At 43.6% G+C, this 22,825-nt stretch overlaps 1 protein-coding gene across 2 annotated transcripts; it reads left to right on the forward strand.

Annotated features, from left to right (window-relative positions):
• Positions 1–90: 90 nt before the first annotated feature.
• Positions 91–21,365, forward strand: NAA50 (N-alpha-acetyltransferase 50, NatE catalytic subunit). 2 transcript variants are annotated; one of them, XM_082304870.1, is made up of 5 exons: positions 91–232; positions 13,573–13,709; positions 14,182–14,301; positions 15,239–15,305; positions 17,450–21,365. In XM_082304870.1, the coding sequence occupies exons 1-5, from the start codon at positions 225–227 to the stop codon at positions 17,628–17,630; spliced, it is 513 nt and encodes a 170-aa protein (XP_082160996.1). In that variant the 5' UTR covers positions 91–224; the 3' UTR covers positions 17,631–21,365. The 2 variants fall into 2 exon arrangements, with proteins under 2 accessions (XP_082160996.1, XP_082160997.1); XM_082304871.1 differs by having other exon boundaries at positions 13,576–13,709.
• Positions 21,366–22,825: the final 1,460 nt, after the last annotated feature.

Raw genomic sequence — 22,825 nt, forward strand, 5'->3', positions numbered from 1 at the left:
GGTCACGCGGGCGAGGGCGCGCGCGCGGCGTGAGGTGAAGGGTCACGGGAGGGGCGGGGCGACGGCGGAGGGACGCAGGCCCATGTGGAGCGGCCGCGGGAGCGGGAGCAGGAGGCTGAGCCGTCCGCGCTGCCCGGGCCGAGGAGGGGGAGGCCGCAGCCGCACCCGCACCGCCGGGCCCTGCACGCAGCCAGCGCGGACGCCGGCCAGGCCGCGGCCGCACCATGAAGGGGTGAGTGTGGGCCGTGACAGGGCCGCGCCGTCCGGGCCCGCTCCCCGCGCCGCCCGCGGGCGGCGCGGGGAGCGGGCCCGGACGGCGCGGCCCAGTCGCGGCGGGCATCTGCAAAGCGAAGGGAGAAGGGACGCCGGCCGGTCCTTCGTGCTTGCCCGGCGTGGGAGGAGGCTGCCGGCCTTGGAGGGGCGGTTTGGCAGGGCTATTGTGTGTAGCGTCCTGCCAGCGCCTTTGGTGGCTCAGGTCTCCCAGCGTTTATCCCCTCGGAGGCCGTGCGACGTGGACGGGGTGAAAACGAGCTGTGTTTTGTGTCTGGTTTCTGTAGCGCGCTGCTGCTTCGGGCTCGGCTTTTCGCTTCTCGGCGGCTCTTGACAACCGAGGGGTTTCAGGTGCGGTCGCTTGAAAGGCTTGCCTTCCCGCGGGGTGCGGGCAGCCAGGGGCCGTGTTTGAGCGGGGGACCCGAGGCCCTCGGAGCCGCGGTTCTGCTCCGGTGCCGGATGACCTGCCTGACCTTGCGCAGGTCGCTTTGGGACAGGTTTTTCAGCGTTGGTTAAATCGCCTAACGCTTATTAATTTTAGCCTCACCGGTGTTCCACAAGACGTGATCCTTCTGCTCCGTGCCTCGGTTTCTTCCTACGCACGAAGGAGGTTTGCCACAGCTGTTTCTCAAAAGAGTGTGAAATCAGTCCCCTTGAAACTGGGGTTATGCAATGCTGGGTATTATTATTCCAGTTTGGCAGCTTAAGGCAGGGTGAATGGAAGCTGAAGCACTTAAGCTTTTACTAAGAAATGGTAAGGGGTTTAGCTTATTAGCAATTGGGGTGAGGTCACACGACAAAACGGCTTGATAAGAGGTACTTAGCTATTTCTTACAGCATGCAAGCAGCTTCAGACATTGTGAGGGGCTGGCAGGTGTCTGTAGAAACGGGTTCAGTGATGATTGCAAACCCACTGACTCTCAGCTGATGTTAAATAGGTGTGTTTGGGATATCGGGCGATCCCTTATTCGCCTGCACCACCCTACGTGAAACGGGGCACCCTGCCGCTTAGTCACCTCTTAATGAAGATGACAGAGTTTGCGAGAAGAGCAACAGCGCCGATCAGCCGAGATGAAGTGGCAGGTGACGCGATCGTTGTTCAGCAGCGCTCCTGATGAAACTGGGTTTCCTTTTGTCCTCCGTCGACCATTCTGCTGTTTTCACAGCTTTGGCTGTGCGTCAGTCGTGAGCTGAGGGATAGGGCTACTGGGCCCTGGCCGCACGAGGTGGAAGGTGGCCCAGGGCTGTCAGGCCGTGGCCGTGGAGGTCTCCTGGCAGGCTGCAGCCAGAGCTGTCCGCCGTGCTGCAGCGCTCCCCGAGGGGCTGAGCCCTGGCTTTGCTCGCGCTGCTCAGGAGTTCTTATTTCAGGGAGCTTTTCACTTTTTTATAACTTTTTTTTTTTTTTTTAAATAAAAAGCTATGGAGGGAAAAAAACCCACCACACACCCCTCTTCTGCTTCCAGAGCACCAAACTTTATTTCTGTTACTTTACTTTCACGTACAGGCAGCTTTATCACTGAGTCAGCTTCAGAACTGATCCGTTTGGGTTCTGTACTTGCATATTTCCGCTTTTCTGGTACTTCTTCATCTCTTTAAAGAGCAGCATATTCCTCTCTTGTCAAAACACTGTTGGCAAGTTCTTGTGCAGAATCAAAAATCTTCATATTGAATCCCAGTGTTCTCTAAAAATTCAGATTGAGGCAAATGGGCTGATAGAACGCAAATTGAAAAATAACCCAATTTAAATACAATGAGAGAATCAAAGGACTAGACGAAGATTTTGGAAGAAATATATTAAATTACACAGGCCTGCTCTGGAACAAACTGAATTGTTAGTCAAGCTACAAAGATCAGAGAAGATCCTTAAAAAAACAAGTACTGTCAGAAGATAGGTCCAAAAATAGATCTAAAGCTTCAACTCCCAACATACAGAAGCTGATGTGGTGTTTGAAGGGATCCGATCTGTCTTCAGTATTAAATCCAAAATTGTGGATCCGTTCTTTTCAACAAACTGACTCCATCTGAGAACTTTTTCTGGGAGTGTATGCGTTGCATAGTTACCCACACCACAAAGTGCAGAGATAATTTTGGGAGCCCTAAGACCCATAACATCAGCTGTAATTATGAACAGTCTGCTTTCGCAGAGAAAGAATTAAAAAAGAAACTAGCAAGTTTACTGGTGTTTTGAAATTTCAGATCTAAAAGAGATTGCGTAGTCAATGTGCTTTGCTTGCAGCCCTCTTTCTTAGCTCTCTGAATTCGAAACAGCACATAGCAATGTGTTAATGATGTGTAGGGGGCTGTAGTGTCTCTGTCATCAGGGTATTTGAGATTAGGTGCCTTCTTTTACAGAGGACCTCTAGTTTCAGAGATAGTGAAAGATTTTTTTGCTTTCTGAGCTGCTTAAAATTTTGTGGGTTTCCTCTTATTTGATGATTTAAACATCAGCTTCTGAACTGGTAATTGCTATTACCTCCCACCTGCTTTTGTGATACTTGGCTTTATGTTCACTCTATCCTCATCTTCTGAATGATTTTAATAGTTCAGAGACTTGTTATGTTTCCCTTTTTTTTTTTTTTTTACACGTGAGTTGAAAAACAGAGGCAATTCACTGTTCTGTCAGTGAACTTCATGATCCTCTAAGGTTCATTTCTTTTTTCATTTATTGTATTCCTAAATGTTGTTAGTGTTAGTTCTGGAATTCGAAAATCTGTTTTAGAACTGGATTTGCATGAGGAAAAATAGCAGTGGGAGGGACTCGGGTTCTACTGTCTGTAGCAATTTGCCTGTTTTTGTAGAGCAGATGTAAATAATACTCCCTGCACTTCACTGCTTTCGCAGCATTGATTGTCTGTTGTTCGGTGTTTTTGTATTTTCATTACAGTTGTTATGCTACTGGTTTTAAGGAAAGAAAACGGAAAATCTTGCATGGATTCTTGAGCATTTGCTGGTTGCTGTCTGTGGCCTTCTGATGCCTTACAGTAAAGGTGCTCTCCTGACCTGTTTCAGTTCAGATGAAGCCTGTGAGAATAAGTCATCCAGCCCCTCCCTGCTGCCCTTACCTAAAAACCATGTTACACAGGGGGTGCAATGCAGGACAGGCGTGCTCCATCATATGCTTGTAGCTGCTATGGGACCGGGAGCGCCAGCTCACATACGGAGCATGTAGTGCGCGTTACAAGCAGGGCCTCGTGCCTGTGCTCCCGTGCACGTGTGTTATTTTGTCACATTGACCAAACCCCTCTCCCGTTTTGATGAGAAACACCTGTGGGATTGTCATGTGGCAGCATACGTTTAGCCACGTGATGGAAAACTGATTGAAACAGGGAGCAGAGTGCCGTGTGTTACACCGCTGTCTTAGAAAGTAACGCGTGCTGCTTTTCTGTAAGAAGCTTCTAGGAGACCGCCTCTAAACTTGCACATGCTGCAGTTAAGTCTTGCGCTTTGTAGTTTTGTGACTTGCTGCAGAAGAGCCCTTCAGACGAGATGCTGCACAAAAGGTAGCTGCTGCCACAGAGAGCTTCATAACTGAGAGGCTTTGTGGGCTAGTGCTATGCTGGCTGCCTTTGTAGAAGAGACGTCCCAGCTGGGGAATGCTGAGCCTAACAGAAAAATAACAGTAGTGTATTTAAAGTACAGTGAGTAGTTATGGATAAGCTCTGATATCGCTGCTTGTTTTGCCTGGATTCGCGAAGTAAACCCTTCAAGGTCCTGACGCTGTGCGTGTTTCTCATGAGAACAGGGAGGTTTTTTTCTCTACTCTTCTGAGTTAGTATTACACAGTTCGTGCAGAACTGTTGATTTGTTTCCATTTGCAAGGCACAGTGCTAAGCTTAATGTATATGGGAGGAAGTTCCAAGTTTATGAGAGAACTGCTGAATTGTCATATGCACTGGAGGCATGACAAAAAAGGTAATTGAGCTTGAAAATCATTGTTTGGTTTTAGGATTTTTCTGAACCTAGAAATGTCAAAGCGTGAGCTATACTTTCTGCATTTAATTTCACGGATGGTAAGTTTAGACCTTGCCTATATGCATGCTTACAAATAGCTTAATGTCTTCTAAATTAAGTTTATAAAAACTTAATGCAGTTTATTATAGGTACTTTAACCTAATCTGTAACTCTAACCACTTCGAGTTTAATTCCATAACCAGATTAAGACACTCCATGAAGTAGGAAGGATTGGGAGGATAGGAAGGTGGCGTAGGGATTGTAGCCATTTTATTTACACGCTTTAGAACCCAGTCTTGGCTTTTGAGTGGGGTTTGACCATTCAGTTCTTTTTACATGTATATGAGGCTTGTTGGTATATAGATTGGCTTGCTAGGTTGGGACGTTTCTTCTGTGAAAAATGTAGTATCTTTAGTTAGTCACCAAATGCCACAGACTCTGCTGCCATCTCCTGAGGACAAGAGAAATGATGCATCCTCCTTTGCCACATTAAATCTTTTCAAAAATGGGGAATAATGGGTGATGGTTGAGCCAGAAAAATACTTTTATCCAAGTGGAAATGATTCAGAGCTTGAAGAGCCTGCCCATTTGGCAAGCGTTAGAAGTGTTCAGACCAATAATCTGAGAAGGCGCTAGGTATTTTTACCAGGAAGAGGAGGAGGAAAGGACAGGAGAAGCTGGATCTTTATATTTGTTTGGGAATTGATAAGAGAAGTGCAGTACCTCCTTGTGTCCCTTCTGCTCTAAGTGAGGCAGGCAATGTCAGGGTTACTTTCTGCTCCCTGCTGAAAGAGGGGAAGGGAAGAAGTGACCTATGTGGGAGTTTTAAAGCAGCAAAAGTTTGTCAGGAGGGAGATTTGAGGTGAGGAAGCACGGGGCAGGGGAAGAGAGAAGCAGTCTATGCATAGAAGAATTGCTGGAGACTCTTGGACTTGAAGACCTGAGAGCAGAGAAGCACGGCATTGAGATGGGGTAACTGTATTTGTGTCAAAGCATATTGAATTAAGTCATTATGGCAAGGAAATGAAATGAGGCTTTACCGAAAATAGAGCCAAAACCATTTCCACAACACCGTCACTAGGTGACTAAGATTAAGATATTTGAATTTTCCTGGGGGCAGAGTAATTTTTTTTTTTTTAATGGATTGAAAATATCGTGCTGCATGGTAAGATCTTCATGCATGAAGTGCTTCCTGAGCTCACTTGGCTTTCCTCCTCCCTCTCCTCATTCTTTTCCAGGCTCCATGTGATTTTTGGCCCTTAGCAGACTAGAATCTCCATCCCTGAAAAAGTTTCCCATTTCCACCATCTGACCATTGTATTTTTCCTCTCTTGAGACTATGGGGTGAGACCCAGGGCAGCAATTTAAGGCTTGTGAAAGTTTTCTCTACATGGCGCTTGGAATTTCTTGTCAGCAAAGATCACAAATTAGATTGAAAATTGCAGCTAAAGGAGATCTGTTTATTTTTTAATAAGTAGCTCTTTAGCACAAATTTTCATCTGCGAACAATTCATTCTTATTCAAAACTGGGAAAAGGAAAGGGGGGAAAAATAGCTTTTTGTGCTTGATAATTTAGGTGCTTGCAATGATTGTTGCCTTAGAAGTATTTGAAGGTAGGCGCATAAAACTGATAGCGCGTTCTGTTAATTTTTCGCCGTGTGTTCTTTATATAATGCATGATTTGAACACCTCAAAAAACCACCAACCTGGGACTGAAATGGGAGGTATAAGCAGGAGACCCATAATGACCTGCCATTTTTTGCTAATCTAATGGGCACAAGCATTTGGAAAGAAAGGTGTTTCAGTGACTTATAGAAATATATAGTTTGTGTGAGGCAGATAAATGCCTTTTTGATGTCAATGCTATATGTCAATTCTATAGTTTGTTATGTCAATTCTATGATATGTCAACTCTATAGTTTGTTACCTAACATAAGTACAAGAAGTGCCTTTGAGCTATACAGATTTATGTAAATAAGGCACTTTGTGAACCCAGCATCACTTCTATCTTGAATCTGAAGGTAAGCCTCTGTTCTCACCTGAGGATCGTCAGGTACTTTGTGAATATTAATTAGCGAAGGTTCATGATCACCTGGGAGGCAAGTAAGGGTTATAATTGTTATACCCAGGAACACTGAGGGTACAGAAAGGGGCAGTAACTGGTCAGATGTCTCAGGGTATCTGTGATGGAGACACAAAACTAATTTTGAGCCAAGTTGTTTCAAACTGGTGAAGTACTTCTGCTTTGCAATCATGGTTCAAAATCTGAGTGTTCTTGTGAGCTTACTTGACTAGTAAGGAAAAGTGGTTAGACCAGCAATGGAGAGTTAGGATTTCTGGCAGCTCTTTATCTGCTGTATGAACGCAGGCAAGTTGTTTCCTCTTTCACCTGACTTTGATGCACCTGGGATAGCCAGATACAATATCTGAGCCTTTACCTCCTGAGGTGCTCTGAAGCAGCAAAGTGTTACAGGCTACTGAGCGATGTATGTATGGCTGCTTTTCTGTTCTAGACCAGCTACGTTTATTTCCGATATTTTTGGAGTTTGGAAATCCTGTCAGCTGGGCATGGTGATTCCTGCTCTTTGTATCCAACTGCAGAATGAGATAGCTTTAATTTTCTTGGGAAAGTTTGTTTTTATTTGATGCTTGTTGAAATAACCTCACTGTCTCCCCCTTGCACTTGCATAATCAGGCAGCTGAGATGCTTCACGATTGTACTGCTACTGTAGCTTTAGGGTTGTCTCTCTTTTTTTTTTTTTTTTTTTTTTTTTTTGAGATCAGAGTTGAGTCTAGGTTTGAGGTCTAGTACAACTCTTGAAGAGCAGGTTTCAGCTGGGAAAACTGTGAGGCTATTATAGCATAACTTTGCCTCTTGCATGTGAAGACTGGCCAATCTTTTGTACAATGGTCAGGTTTTCTAGGTTGAAGCAGAGTGAATTATCCAAATATAATGAAGAAACTTTGACTGTAATGTGCTGTGTATCTTTTCGTTATAAAGGACAGAGGCAAGGAGGGTCTGAAGTATGTCTTGGGGAATTACAACACGTGCCAGTGAAACCTATTCACACAGAGATCCATTTGAACCACAAGTCTTGAGTGAAGTCGTCTGTTAATTCTCATTCTAAAATTGCTTAGCTTTCTTCTGTACATCACTGTGGCCTCCTACAATCCAGCACACGGCTGGGGTAACTTCCAGCAGGGTATCAGGTGTCATGCAAATCCATGTTTTCAGTAGTAAGTGAGGCTAAAGAAGATCAGGGGGGCTCAGAAGCAAATTGGTAAGACTTTTTGCATGCTAGGCTTGTACTTAGCCTTCTGGTTTTCTGACAAGTGAAGCAGAGTAGATTTACAGCCCACAGATCTTCTAGATAATTGAAAACATACTGCTCTGCCCACAAGAACTAGACTAACTTGTGTGCCTAGCAAGACAGCTCATCTGTTTTAAAAAAAAAATACAAAAAACAAAACCAAACAAACACCCCCCAAAAAAACCAACAACAACAACAACAAAAAACACCAAAAAAAAAAAAAACCACCCCAACCAAAAAAACAAACCCTAGAGAGGCTCTTTTGGCTTTGGAACTGAATCTACGCAAAGCCACACCCTTCAGGTCTATAGCTTTCATAGCTCTGGTTTGGTTTTATTTTATGAGTGGATTATCCTGTCTAGACTCCTGCTTTGACTTGGAAGCCAAAATAGAAGCAATAAAGCTAGTTGGCCGCTTAGTGGGTGACAAACCTTCCCTGAAGTCCTCTAATTTGTTAGGGCCTTTTTCTCCCCCGTGCTCCCTCTCCTGACTGTTTGACGATACCTCAGTGAGTTTTGCGAGTTGCAGATGCAGCTCTGCTAAATTTAGCATGCCAGATGCCTTCAATAAGCCTGACTCCAGCTATCAGTTACACCGAGATCTGTTTCAGTCAGGCACATCCCTCTGGGGAGAGACTTGCACTATTTAAAGTTGAATGAGACTGAGATTCTTGCAGCATTAAGAAGCTCGGAATTCCCCCTTTTTCTCCCTCATGTTGGTTCTAAACTAGCGTTCAGCACTTGCTATTCCCTGGGACTGAATTTGTATTTGCTCTTGAACTGTAACTCTGGAAATTGGCTTTTTCTTGAGCTATCACTCTGTATAGCCGTTCTCCTTTGGTATACGTCGAGAGGCAAAAGGCAGCCTTAGCACAGGCAAACACTAATGTCTCGTTTAGCCTGTGTTACTTCCACCGGTATAAATTTACGATGTTAGAGGGAAAATCGACAGTGTTCAAATCACAGCCCTGTAGCAGGCTGTAGATAGAGGAATGCAGCTGCAGTAGGACGAATGGGATTGCAGTTGGTCCTACACAAAGCGCAACGTTTTTTCTAGCAAGTGCTTGAAGGATCCTAGGCCACTAGCACGCAAGAGCAGGGGCGTTAATACTGATGTTCTGGGCATGTATCCAGTTTCAGTAACGGCTGCATGTCACCTCATTAACGTCCCACTTCCATTGGGATTTCATGGATCACCCTTCACTTCCACTCTTGCATTGCTGGGCAGTGTCGCTGTGCGCTTTCAACAGACAGCAGCCCTACGCTAGCGAAGTCCCGCTGCGATTCTTCCTCAGTAACCGAGTCGCAGTACGTTGCAGTTGGGAGAAATGCAAACGTAGTCCTAGGATATGTCAGGAAAATGGTTCCGGTAGAGACAGGAAAAACCTCACTGCCGTTGTACAAGGCAATAGTAAGTACTTAGGGTACTGTAAGCAGTTTTGGTTAGCCGTGTTTAAGGAAAATTAACTTTAATCTAAAGGAATGGAAAGAAGACCTAGTATGACAATAGTAGGAATTAAGAGCCAGTCTTAAAGGAGGAGGCCAGGAGCTTGGCTTTAGTTACAAGAAGGAAAGTATAAAGAGGTCACGATAGCTCTCTGAAAAAGCATGTGGGATAGGGCGCCTTGGTGCCCATCAGCTATGGAAGCTAATGAGCAACGAGAGGCAGCGTACGGGTAGAACCTGAGCACATTTAGAATGGCAATCAGAAGAAAGCCTGACTATGAGGATAACAGTAGCTTGGGAACAGCCTGATGTTTAAGTGGCTTCAGAGGGCTGGTATTCCATCTAGGAAAGGGTATGGCTTTGTAGACCACTGTAGCAATAAGAGGCCCGACATTAAGTCCTTAGGTTCAAAGTGCGTGTTGTTGGGTAAATGATAAGGTGCAGCACAAAATCCTCTAGATGCTGAATGATCCTTGTGCTCCTCTTGCACAGTACTTCCAGGTTAAACTGGGGTAGGCTGGCACTTCTGCTCGAGAACCAACAGGTTCTGCCTCTGGCAATTTTTTTTCTTCTTTATACTGGCAGAAGACTTGTGTGGCAAACCCAGTCGGGGAACTGATGTGGGTTAAAACTAAACTTTTTTTTTTTTTTTTTTTTTTTTCTTTTTTTGGCTAGGTTAGTTTTAATTGGGGTTGGTTCACTACATTGTGGCACAAATGTTTGTGCCAGCAAGAGGATGGAAAAGAGTGGCTTGGGGACAGCAAGACTGCTGCTTTCGGCAGCAGTGCCAGCTCTCCTGTGTTTTCACTCGAGGCCCTAGCGGCACTTTTGCCCCGCTGTCCTTGGGCAAAGCGATGAACTCGCATGACGTGGGTCTTCCTTTCCATGTCCTCATTTAGTTTACTTATTAAATGTTTTTGTGTGTAATAGATGTGGTGCTGATTTAATCAGCTAGTGCTATACATTAAAGTAATCTATGGTTTGAGTACATACTATTTAAACAGACATATTTAGCATATTGATTTATGCTTCCTGCAGCATTTCTCAAACTTTTTTCATATTATCCTCCAGGATAAATTACTGGCCCTGGTGCAACTCTCGAGCAACAAGGAAACAGCTAGTGACAGAGCACAGGAGGCAGGCAGGAGGAGATGGCAGGAGGCAGCGAGGAATGTGGCAAGTGGTGAGAGAGAGAGGGGGGGAGCCCAAGGGCTCCAGGAGATCTGTCAACAGCACCTTTTAGCCACCTACTACTGGAACTTGTTTCTCTGGCCTGATGCCAGCCTCAGAGGTGATGTCTTGGCTCAGCAGCTATGAGCAGCCTTAGACTCTCCTTCCGCACTTATTTATTTATTCCCTGTCTGAAACCTTCTTGGTGAAGGTCCATCTTCTGGCCATGGTCCCTTTTTCAGCCGTCTTGTCCTGGCTGCCCCTGACAACATATCTTTGTCCTGTTGCACTGTCATCATAAATATTCCATAGTGACTGTCTTCTAATGCCTTATTTCTTTCTTCATTAGTAACTAATTAATTTTAAAATAATATTAGAAAACATACGACCTGGTAATAGTCGATGTCGGAGATTTTTGCTCAAGTATAAAGAGGGACTTGCTCTATAACAAGTTTGCTGTGAGTTCATTGTAAAAGTTCATGCTAGTGTTACTGATGTACTGAAGCTTGGATCTACTGAGAGAAAGAAAGTATCACCAAGGTTAATATACTGTTAAATCTTTTGGACAAGATGTCTAGGCTTTCAAGGGACTGAGTCTGACTGTGAGTTTTTTCTCTTCCCTTACTGACCTCCTACTCTGCAGCTCATCTGATCTACCTGGGCAGTTGAGACCTGCTCCCTTTGGTTTCCACTCTGATGCGGACTGCAGCAAAAGAGGCTGCTGGGTCTTCTCTTTGCTCCTAGTATGAGGTTATTCAGGTTCTCTGCTCCAGCAAAACTCTCTCCCAAACACAAATACACCTGGGAACACTTTGTGAGAAAAGGTAGCAGCACTGCTGGCTGGGATGAGAGAAGGGCGCGACTTGCCTTCTGTGCGCCTGAAGAAGCCCTGCCATGCTAGGCTGAACAGCTGTGCTAAGCTGGGCATAAAACAAGTATTACAGTTATGCCACCATCTACTAACTTTACTATCATTTGATAGCATGCTTGTTTACAACAGGATTACTGCTGTGGTGTGAGATCATCCTTACTAGCTCGGTACTTACTTTACATTGGAATATATTCAAAGGGGCTTGCACAAGTGGTGATACATGAAGAAAGGAATTGAGAGCAAAAATAATCTAGAAGATGGAAAAGGCTGTGAAACAAAGGGCTGGTAGTGGTAGAAGTCATGGAAAAGAGATACTGCAGACTATTTCAGCACAATATAGTGGTTTATAGCTAGAAACTTTAGAAATATATCCCATTGCTGTTGCTTGTAGTATGCCTGGGTATCTTGACATGGATGAGATGCAAGAATATGGAGACTGTTGCTTCTTCTGTCATTCTGGGTCACTGTTGGAGAACGTGCTGTCCAGTTCTAGTGAGACGTCTCTCAAGAGATTGCTGTACAATTGGGCAGAGCTCAGGGGCAAACTACTACAAAAAGAATTTGTGGCTTAGCAGTTGCTCTTGCAGTGAGGGGGGGGGAAAGATCGATTGACGTGCTGAGTGCGGTAGGGGGAAGATGAGGAGCTGTCTGGAACCATTGGCAAGCACCCATGCTGGCATGAGATGTTTGACATCAGAGGGTTTTTCAATCTCTTTGGCAAATGTGTGATGAAAAGTTAGACTTTGGAGTCACCAAAGTTCAATATGTAAATGCCATCCATTAATTCTAAGTAGTTAGAATAATTAACTGGAGCATATTAATCTGGTAGAGAATTACAAAATCATCAACAGTCTGTTAGTTAATGCTAGATGGTTCTCTGAAAGGTAAGCCCTACTTACAAATTGTTTAGCTTCTTCAGGGAGACTGATCTGTCGTACCAGAGAGGGGGCAGTGGTGATCCTCGATACCTTTGCAGAACTGAAGACTGTATTCTTAGCTGTAAAAGAAAAGGAGAAAGTGGGTGTGAGGGCAAGTTATGCTTCTTGAAGTAAATGTTGAAGGCTCCATTCCTGTAGCTTTCTCTGATAGTTGTGCAGGCTGCAGTACAATGCCTAGAAAGCATTGTATATTTATCACCCATCATTGGTAGCGACAACTAAAACGGATGTGCTATCTGGAGTACTAATCGTTTAAGGGTTGTGATGTATAACCAAGGCCAGTTAATAAAGCGGAGACAGATTATACTCTGTGCTGTTTGGTACGGTTCTTGAAGAAAAAGGTTATTGGTTATTACCTCTTCTTCGTTTCACTGTATTATGTAAGTTAATCTGGGCTGTTGTGTCCTAGGCATCAACTTACCTGAAAAAACAAGCTGCCTAGGCACAAGAGGCATTGGGGGTGGAAAGCAGCTACTGCACATTACTAGAATGAAGCTTGAAGCCTGGCGTACAGGGATCTTAGCTGCCTTTTTGAAAACAGAATTTGACTTTTTTTTTTTTTTTTAAAAAAGACAAACAGTGTCTTTACCGATGTCTTGGCAGAAAATGATCTGGTTGCCTGTATGTATTTGGTAAAACAGGGCTGAGATGAACCTAGAATTGTGTATGGTTCTAACTCAACATGCATTGGCTTTGTACCTGCCTACGTAATCTGGTGGCCATTTGGGAAAACACTTTTATTATCTTGGTTTTTTATTTTTCATTCTTGTAGCCCCCGTTAAAACTGTCTACTTGCACCCAAGAAATTGGCTTGGGGAATAAGAACACCTAATACCTTTTTTTCAATTTGCTTCTGCATATGTAGTGTTTCTGTCAGGAAGTTAGTCTCAGAAAAGGGAGAAGCTTGGTCTGTTTCTTTTCAGTGTAATTCGGTGCGGTACTGGTGTTTTAAGGTTGTGATTCTGCTCTCAGCCAGCAGGAAGAATGACTTCAGCGGTGATGATAATAGATGCGGATATCACCTTGACAGTGGCACGCTTGCATACTTACAGGCTTATTATGAGTTTGCTGCACACGGTATTGTTGCTCTTTAGAGACAGATGTCCAGTAATGACTTAGTTTTTGTCTAAGCATAAGCTTTATATTGATTGGTGGTAAAATTAGGGCTGTCTTTGAAGTATGGTTAAGGACTTCATTTTCTTGGTCGCTATGCTAGCCACCTGTCCCTCCCATCTTTTTCTTTTCTCCCCCCCGCCGCCGTGATCTTGATGATCAGTGAGGAAATTAATGGGAGAAAGTTAAAGCTGATACTCCTACACAGATTTGTGTTCTCCTGTCTCCCACCCCATAAAACCACACGTATACTATGGTATGTTGGTGTTAAGCGTGGCCCACAAAACTTTTGACTGTATAGTACCAACTGAAATTGGGTTTGGGAGTTAAATCAGCCACCAACAGAAGACTTAATTGTATGGGTTGAACACTGCAGTTCAAATATGTATTGAACTGATTATTAGGTGGGACAGTTCTCTAAGCATAAAAAAAGTAATTAATTTTTGGTGTCCTTAGAAATTTTGCAGTGTGTCAGATGTTAAGCATATTTTGATTTGTTCCAGTAGCCGGATCGAGCTGGGAGATGTGACGCCACACAACATTAAGCAGCTGAAGAGACTAAACCAGGTCATTTTTCCTGTCAGCTACAATGACAAGTTCTACAAGGATGTACTGGAGGTTGGCGAACTAGCCAAATTAGGTACAAATGTTCTTGCCAGTAATTGTGGGCTATGGTGGCAGAAGTGCTCATCATTGCTATCCATAATGGTTTTGAATAGCAGATCCTTCTATTTTGTTGTTTTAGATAATGAAAAATAACTGTTTGGGAACCTCAAAAAGCCACAGTCCCAGCCTCGGAGGCTTTGTGTTCTAAATAGATTCCATTTTACTGGGAATAGGCATGTTTTCTGTTAGAGCAGAAAACTCGAGAGATGTGTGCTGCCAGCTTACCTCCTGATGTCATTGCTGGTTGGTTTGAACTGCAGTAAGCCAGCCGCTGTGTCAGAGCACCATTGGGAGCTTCATTCGCAGTGTTAGCCACGATCTATGATTTTATCTGGATGGGAGAACTAGCAAGAGGGACGGAAGGAAGACGGAGGGCGTAAATGCAGGAGCTGTATGTATGGTTTGAGACTTTGTGACTGATAACACTTTGTTTCCCTCCCTGGCAGCCTATTTCAATGATATTGCAGTGGGAGCAGTGTGCTGTAGGGTGGATCATTCCCAGAACCAGAAGAGACTGTACATCATGACGCTCGGATGCCTGGCACCCTACCGAAGGCTAGGAATAGGTAAGGAGGAGCTTCTTTAGTATCTGAGTCATCAAAAGCCCAGATTGCTCTGCAGCCTTCTAAACGCTCTTCCAGAGTTTTAACCAAGACAGTACGCTTTTAGACCACCGATTTCTTTGGAAGGGACTTTGGGGAAAGAGTATGATTTATCATGTGCTCTCTTTTCCTACCTTTCAGAAATGAACTTTTTGTAGAACTTCCTAATTCAGGATTTCAGATTATTTTAACCTTGATCACATTATCATACTGTGATGTAAATACTCTGCTTCTACGGATGTGAAAATTGATGCACAGAGATATGAAATAATTTGTCAGAGGTATGCAGCCAGTACGCAAGTCATGTATAAGTAGAACACAACATTCCTTCATTGGTTTATCTCTTCAGTCTTCGAAATGAAGGGGTTTCTTCTATTTATTTTGTCTTTATGACTACTGATTATTGCTGCTCATGGGTAGTAACTGCTTTCTGTCTGTACTGCAGTTAGTTCTTTTCTCCGTGTTGCAAATCCATAGGCCAGATTAATCAAGACCTTACAGTAACCTGTTTGCTTTGGCAAACTGGAATGAAAAGATAACTTTTTTTAAATTATTTTACTAGGTCTTTATTAGAAAAAACTTAACCAATACTCTAACTGCTTTATATATTGTTTTGACCATATTTTGAGGTGAGTTTGAGACCTTGAAGCTAGTATTTAAATGAGCTGCTTTATATGTATGCTTCTGGGCTGTTGGGTTGTTTTTTTCTCCAAAGAAACAATGAATTAAATTTTGTGAGCAGTCAGATAGTGAAATACTTATACACTGTGTTTTATTTGCCTTTCCTAGTTCTCACAAGCTCTGTCATTTTAGCCTGCCTCTCCTCAAGAAAGCCCTTTGCTAAGTACAGACTTGATTGTGCACTTCTGGTTTTCTTAAGTATCTCTTTACCTTTTGGCAGGAACTAAAATGTTGAATCATGTCTTAAACATCTGTGAAAAAGATGGCACTTTTGACAACATCTATCTGTAAGTAAATGAGTTACACTCATGCATTTTTGGAGAGGTGATAGAGGCATATATGGGAGCAAAGGGAGGGAGATTCAAGAGCGTTTTTAGTCTGTATTTCAGTGGGGTCACGGGACATCTTGTCAGTACTAGCAAGAAAGCTAGGGTCATATTCTGGGCTGCTTGTGCGATGCTGAGAAAAGCAAAAGCTTGCTTGCTTTAGAAGGGCTTCTGCAAATGTGCTGAATTTGAAAGTAGCTTAGTTACAAAATTATGTTCTATAGCAGAATTACACTGTATGACTTAAAAAAAATTTTTGTGGAAGAATTTTTTTACAGTGTCAGGATACAGTGTCACCCTCAGAACGGAAAATACTGCAAGCCTTGCATGCAGTTTTGATATATTTGCTGTCTGTCTGATATGACAGTACTGCGTTACGTTAGAACACCAGATCAGAGGTGCTTGCAAGCCCTCTAGGTTCTCATTCAGTAGCAAGGGCCAACTGCCTGTTCCCGCTCTTGCGCTGTGCCAGGTCAGCTGTTTGTGCAGTGACACAGTAAACGAGGTCAAGACCTGACCCAGCTGGGGAAGCTGTTTTTGGTTTTGTTTCTGGGTGTCATTTTTGGTTTTGTTTGTTTTTTTTTTTTTTTCCTCCTTTAAATCAACTGCATGTCTACATAAGCACTTGGCATGATGCAGACATGAGAACAAGCACTGGGGTAAAGCACAGGGCTGCTTAAAAGAGCACCGCCATCCTAATAGATCCCCATGGAAATAGAGCCTGAAATCCATAGATGCCAAAGCTTTGCTTCCCCTTCACTGCTGGCTGCACGCTTCTGCTTCTTCCTGTGCGTTGGTGTCTGTGTGAATGCCAGGTGAGCTGATGCAGTTTTTGGCCAGATTGCTTCTCTGAGCCAGCTTCTTCCTTGTCCATCACTGCTTGCTTACACCAGTACAAGCACGGTGCGCTGGTAGGGAGAGTCCTGCAGCAGGTTCGGCTTGGAGGGACTCATGCTGCCACAGAACTGCACCCTAAACTCTTGCCAGGACCGTTGAAGGTGCTTAGTGAGGAGTGTTTCGTACACTGATATCGCTATAAAAGGAGTGACCTTCTCCTCAAGCTTAGTCCACCTCTGCCAAGGAGATGCAAAGTCTTCCGAGGCCTCTACTGTTGTAGCTTTGTGCCATCTCTGTAAGAGGAACAGGTGTTTTAAAAAGGAGTTCGAGTAAAGCTGCTTTTGGCGTGTATTCCTGCTCTCCTGCATAGTCATTACTATGAAGTTTCCTTTTAGCTATTTGGTGTTTATTGGGCTTAACGCTACGATCTTTTGTTTTGTTCTGCTGTTGCTTCCAGAGTTGCTTTGGTTCTATGGTTATGCAGCATGTTGTCATGACAAAGTGATTCATGAGCTTGTGCAGTGTCCACTGAAGTTTGGGAGTGTTTAACGAATGCCTTTTGCTGAGCCAAACTTTTTTTCTTTTTTTAATAGAACTTGTGCAAATAAATGTCCTAGTCACTTAGAATGAAGAGCTGATGGCTGTTTGTTCTGGAGGGCTTGAAACTCTTGAAACACGCTAGCAAGATCTGTAAAACTCTGGGGGAGATAGATAAAAGGGGAAAGGACTTTGTAAGTCCATAGGGCTTCTTTGTGCTGCCATAGCTTTTTTGTGAGGAGAGAGGGGTAGTTAGGAGTGAGCAAAGAGTTAAAATCGTATCAAACACCATTGCCAGTTTTGTGTTGCAGTGTGTAGGGATCCTCACTCAGACAACTGTGTTGGTCGCTACAGGCAGTTAAAATCGGCTCTACGGTGAAACTTTCTTATATATTTCCACGAAATATCTGTCACTTCCAGAGTAAGAAAAATCAAATCACGGAGCTAGTAATGCTTCAGAGTCTCTCTGCTATTTGTGTTCCTTAAAAGAGCTTTACTGAGGGGAAACATTTGCCGCTTCTCAGAATGATTGCCACAGGCCATCCAGGAGCTGTGTGTTAGCTCGGGATTGATTTGGGAAGACCAAAATTTCCAGTCCTGAACTTACACCATCGTTCCTGTCTCTGTATCTCCTTTTCTTACCTTGTCTTTGACCGTTCTGAGTGTGGAGGCAGAATACTGTACCACAGAAAGTGCTGATATCTGTCTCTCTGTCCTCCTTTCTGTCCCAGGCATGTCCAGATCAGCAATGAGTCCGCAATTGATTTCTACAGAAAGTTTGGCTTTGAGATCATCGAGACGAAGAAAAACTACTACAAGAGGATAGAGCCCGCAGATGCTCACGTGCTGCAGAAAAACCTCAAAGCCCCTTGTCTTGGCCAGAACGCAGATGTGCAGAAGACCGACAACTGAACAAAACCCCAACGAACACTTTCTTGCACTTGCTTGTCGCCAAATAAGGAAAGAGAGGCCTCTTGATTTTTTCTTTTTTTTTTTTTAACTCCACCCCTTCATCCTCTTAATTTTTTTTTTTCTTGACCTCTCTCCAACAAAATGTAATGCTTCTTCCAAGGATTGTCCAGTCATGTTTGGGTTTTTTTTTTTTTTTTGAGCTCTCCTTTCTGTTTTTTGTTTGTTTTGGGTTTTTGGTTTTTCTTTCTTTTTTGGGGTGGGAAAAGGTGTGCAGATCTCTTTAAGTTTGAGGTGTGGAGGGCTTGAGCAGGTTATCCTGATGACAAGTTTCCTTCAGAATTATCTCTTTCAGTAAGCAGAATGTAAATCCAATGGGAGGAAAAAGGAAAAGTGGTATCTTGTCCTTTGACTCCTACATTATTGTGTTTTTTATAACCTACAGGGTACTTTACTCCTCCCCAACCTTTGAATGTTACTTCAGTACTTCCCACTCTTCCTCTTAATTCTCCCCGCCTCAAAAAAGTATGTTTAGTTCTTCCCAGTATTTTTGAGTATGGCTTTTTCCTCCATCTTTTGCTGAGAAGGGCGGGCTACTTTACCATACCTTTTCACTCTGCCTGGGCTGATCTTTTTGAATGCTTTTTTTAAATACTCCTCACCCAAGCTGGTGCTACACTTCTTAACTGACTGAGAGGAGGGTTTAGAGTGGTCTTTGTTTTTTTTCATTTACCCAACTCCCAGCAGACTTCTGCGAGAGTAAGAGCTAGATCTGGTGTTGGCAAGAGCAACCTTGTAAAAATATGAATCCTGAGGCAAGACCCTTGCTTTAAAAGTGGGTGAAATGCTGTAGGGCTCATTGAGAGTTAGTTTTATCTGTGTTGTTGGGATGGGAGAAGTGACTGTGACCACCTAACCGGCTTTGATCACATAAGGCAAGCACCTGTCTCCAGATAAATTTGCTACAGCTACTAAGTCTGTGGTGACAAATCTGAGATGAGGCGAGGGCTGAGGAAACCAGGCAGTGACGCTGAGAAGGCAAACGCGAATCTGACCCTAATCACATAGCTTTGCGGGGGTCTCCTGGATTTGCTTGGGATTGGCTTGGCTTGCTGTGTTTATGTGCTCCTTCGGGAGGAGGTGGTTAAGAACTGCACAGTTTGCTCCTTTGAAGATTCTTTTTTCCTTTCCCCGTTCAGTGGTAATAACGCAGTTCTCCTCTCGTGAGAGGCTGTTCACGGAGCACCGGAAAAAAGCGGCATATATTAGAGCATTTTATGGGTTTGGAAAATAGGCTGACTGGCTTCTTCCTAGTACTGTAACCTCAAAGCTACAGTAAACTCTACTAAGCTCTGCTTTGCATCTTTCATGCTTCGTTTGCGTGAATATCAGTGCTCCTTTCTATGCACTGTTGCCAGCGATTTTATGTATGCCAATACAAATACCAACTTGAGCTTGGACTCTTCTCCAAGCACCTGGGAAAGTGCACTGAGCTGAGACAACACCAACCTGCCCGTTCCCCACGTAGATATTGAACTGCATTCCTTTCCTGTTTGTTTTTTAAAGTTTAAATCTGCATCTTGAATTCATCTGCTTTGAAATCCTCCAACCTATAGTGCGCATTGCAGCATACATCTGGTTAGTAGGTGCTGTCCAGTCATTCGAGGGTGACTTGGGAACCAAGGATTTCAAGATGGGACTTGTGGTGAGGCAAGGGACAGCATCCCTCGTTGCACATTATGTGGTCTTTGATACTGGAGGGGTGACTATACAAGCTGCTCCAGAATTACTCCTCCTTTCCCAGAGGCGTGTAGTGTTTGTTGGAGTGCCTCGTGCTGGAAAACGGCTACTCTGTTTGCTGGGTTTGCACTAACCGAGTCTCGGGGAGCAGCAGATCGCTAACGACAAAAGGCCCTTTGCACGGCCTGAGCACCTGTCTTTGCAACACTCGGTGGCAGGCTCGGGCTAGAAAGTTGCAAATGGTTTCCTTGGCCAGAAGCAGCCTAGTTTTCACAAAAGCTTATTTTTAGTACTGCTAGGACCTGCTTGCACTGGTTACGTTGGCAGTTCCAGCATCTTTCTAGAAGGGGGTGTATCGAAGCACAATTAGCTTGTCATATGCCAGCATAGTTTCCCTGGCCATCTGTAGACCAAACCAAGAGAAGTGTGTGGAGGGAGAGATACAGTATTTGAGGATGTTTGTGCAGCACAGCTGTAACTCAGACCATAGCTGCCTCTGGTGCCAAGCAAAGTGCTCTTCATTCTTCTAGGACTAAATGGTAAGTGTTTGGGTTGGGTAGATGGGTGTGGGGATATGAACTCTTAGGATTTGCTGTTGTCGTAGGCTTCCACAAATCGGTGTGTTTCACAGACAGTTTTCCTTCAGGTTTAAAAGTACGAGTCTGATGTCTGAACTTACTTGGATTAACCTTTGTTTCTGTCTTTTTGCTTTGGGCTGCCATCATTCTATGAATGTATCCCTGAAAACAATTCTTAAAGCTCCTATTCAACAGCAAACCTGCCTCATTGTAACTTCTGATAAAATGTTTTGTAGGAGATGGAAGAGAGAGTAATCACAAATATAAGACTCCTTTTCCCAGGTTATTAATCCTGGAAAACGGTTGTTGGATCTTGAACACAAGGTTTAATCTAAATCTCATAGAAAGCTGTGTTCCCTGTACATGGATAAGGGCGAGTGAAGGTCAGTAGTTCTGAATGACAAACAGTTGTATTTTATTAGTATATCAGCAGTGTGGAGTGTGGGAGGAGAACGCTGTATCTCAGTGCTGTTACCTAGAGACACTGAAACTCTGTGAAGTATGGGCTTATTGCAGAGACCTTCAGTTACTTTGTTGCTGCAGCAGGAATTCCTTTTAGCTTGAAAATAGCAGCTTATGAACAACTAAATTTTTTTAAAAGTTGGGAGTTTCAGTGGGGGGAAAAAAAACCCCACACCAGCACTTCCTGTTCTGGATGAAGATCTAGCAAGAAAAATGTACGCGACTAACAGCTTTAGAGTGTAAATTGTGTATATACGAGGTATTCCTGAATCTCTGCAACTGGTTTTGTCATACATCGGTTGAAGTATGAAGATATTATCTACAAAAAGACTCCTACTAGAGGAAACCATGGTACAGGGGAAGAAGAATCATTCAGGAGAGGTATCCCTCATTTTTGGGAGGGGGAAGGGAGAGATTTTATTTTGTGTATACAGAAACTGGCTGAGTTTACGTGATGCAGCTAATGGTTAAACCTGCCAACTAAATGAGACATACTGTTACAATTGAAAAAAACTTATGTGACATTTCGTTAATTCTTGATGGTGCCCTGTGTCTAGTAAAAATTTGATCCCTCAAACTGTTTTATTTTCCCCCATGCTGTAATCCAGGGTCAGCTGCTATGCACAAAGTCTGTGTTTTGTAAAGTGTTCGCTGACTTGGATGTTTCTTTTGAATCTGCAACTGCTTCCTGATTAATTTGGCTAAGACCACCCCTGGTCTCTTGAGTTAAGACTTAGTGAAAGGTATGCTGTATGCAGTTTACAGATGCATTCTCAATGCTACAAGTTAAGTTGCAGGGGGAGCAAATTCTTTACAATAAGATGGTCCATTTTTAATCTATACCATTGCCCTTGTTGTACATCAGGAGCATGTTTTTGTTTTTCTCAAACTCTTTAGAAATACCGTTCAGAATAAACGTGCACTATTTGAGTTACGTCATTTACGACTTGTCATGTGCATTTTTTTCAGTCCAGCTGTTTCCCTCTGAAATCAGATACAGAATATTCCTTAGATGCTTCATATAAACCGCGTAACTCGGAAGATTTCTAACATGAATTGTGAGTTGGGCTGCTGTGATGAATGCCATGGGTGTCTTACAGCTGACGAGAGTGCGGTCTGTTTGTTCGTTTTCCCTGAAGTTAGGAGCCTTTTCTCAGAAATCCTCTGCCTTGTGGGGTGGGGGAAGGAGAGGAAGAGGAACTGTCCTGGAATATTTTTGCATCAACTAGTGAGCAGTCTTGAAACAACCAGACCAGGCATCAAGATCTCTGTGGTTTGGGCTTTATAGGTTAAATATTTTAAAGTATTCAAATTAATTGCTAGCTATTGCAAATCTTGACAACAATCTTTGAAAAACTATGGTCTGTATCTGTAGAAGTAACTGGTCTTAAGATGCAGCAAGTGCTCTTCCATACTGACCTTTCTCAGAAAGGTATTTAAGTAAACACTCGTCTCTCTTCTTAACTATTCCCATCTCTTCTGTTTTGTCTGTAGTTTCTTTCTGCTCCTCTCCTGCTTTGAAGTGCCATTTATGAAGTGATAAAGTTGCACTCTGGTACAGTTTCTGGGGAAAAAGAAATGTTACCCCAATTATTCTATAGCACATTCTATATTCTGTTCATATAAATATTCTATCTGCTTATTTAAGTTCCTCTGGCAACTGCTTTATCAGTAGGTGGAGCCACTGCATTCATTAGGATAACAGGCAAAAGCAAAGCTCAGACTCTGAAACTTGGCTGTGGTCTTGAGCTGCTGCTACCAGCTGTCTCCCCTGACCTCTGCTGGAGATGGACTGGGGTCGGGAGCGCAGCCTTCATCGCTTTGGCCTCACCAGCAGCTGCAGAAGCTGGAAAACCTTTGCTGGAGCTGTTCTCCAAACCACTCGGCTTTTATTGATCTCCCCCATGTTTCTTTCCTTCTCCACCCTCATCCCAGTCACCGCTCTAACAGCCTGTACACTTCTAGACAACTTGGTTACTCCTTTACAGGGAAACTAGCAGATACCCCGATTGTCTGTGTTGTCCTTTCCCAAAGCTTTGCTGGTTCTGCAGGCAGTTCCATTCCCCTCACAGTATTCAAAACATGGGTATGTATGGGGTCCTTGTAATAACTTACGGTGTATGGTAGTTAAGTAAAGTTATGGTAACTTTTAGTTACAACAGTATGCTTTTTCTGTTACTGAGGTGATTAGTTAAAGAACAGTCACAATGCCAGGATCTAATAAGTGAGTGGTAAGTCAAGTCATTCACTTCACATGAAAAACTGGGATTGTTGTTTTTTCTTCAGGGTGTCCATCACCCTGTTTACCTGTGCTGGATATAACTTGCTGTTACAGTGCCCAGTCACTCAGCATTACAAGGTTCACTTGTCGTTCCTCATTCTTATCACCTCGACTACCCTCCAGCAAATTTTCACCTC

The sequence above is a fragment of the Platalea leucorodia genome (genome assembly GCF_965183815.1).
Source record: "Platalea leucorodia genome assembly, chromosome: 2".
Classification (NCBI taxonomy): domain Eukaryota; kingdom Metazoa; phylum Chordata; class Aves; order Pelecaniformes; family Threskiornithidae; genus Platalea; species Platalea leucorodia.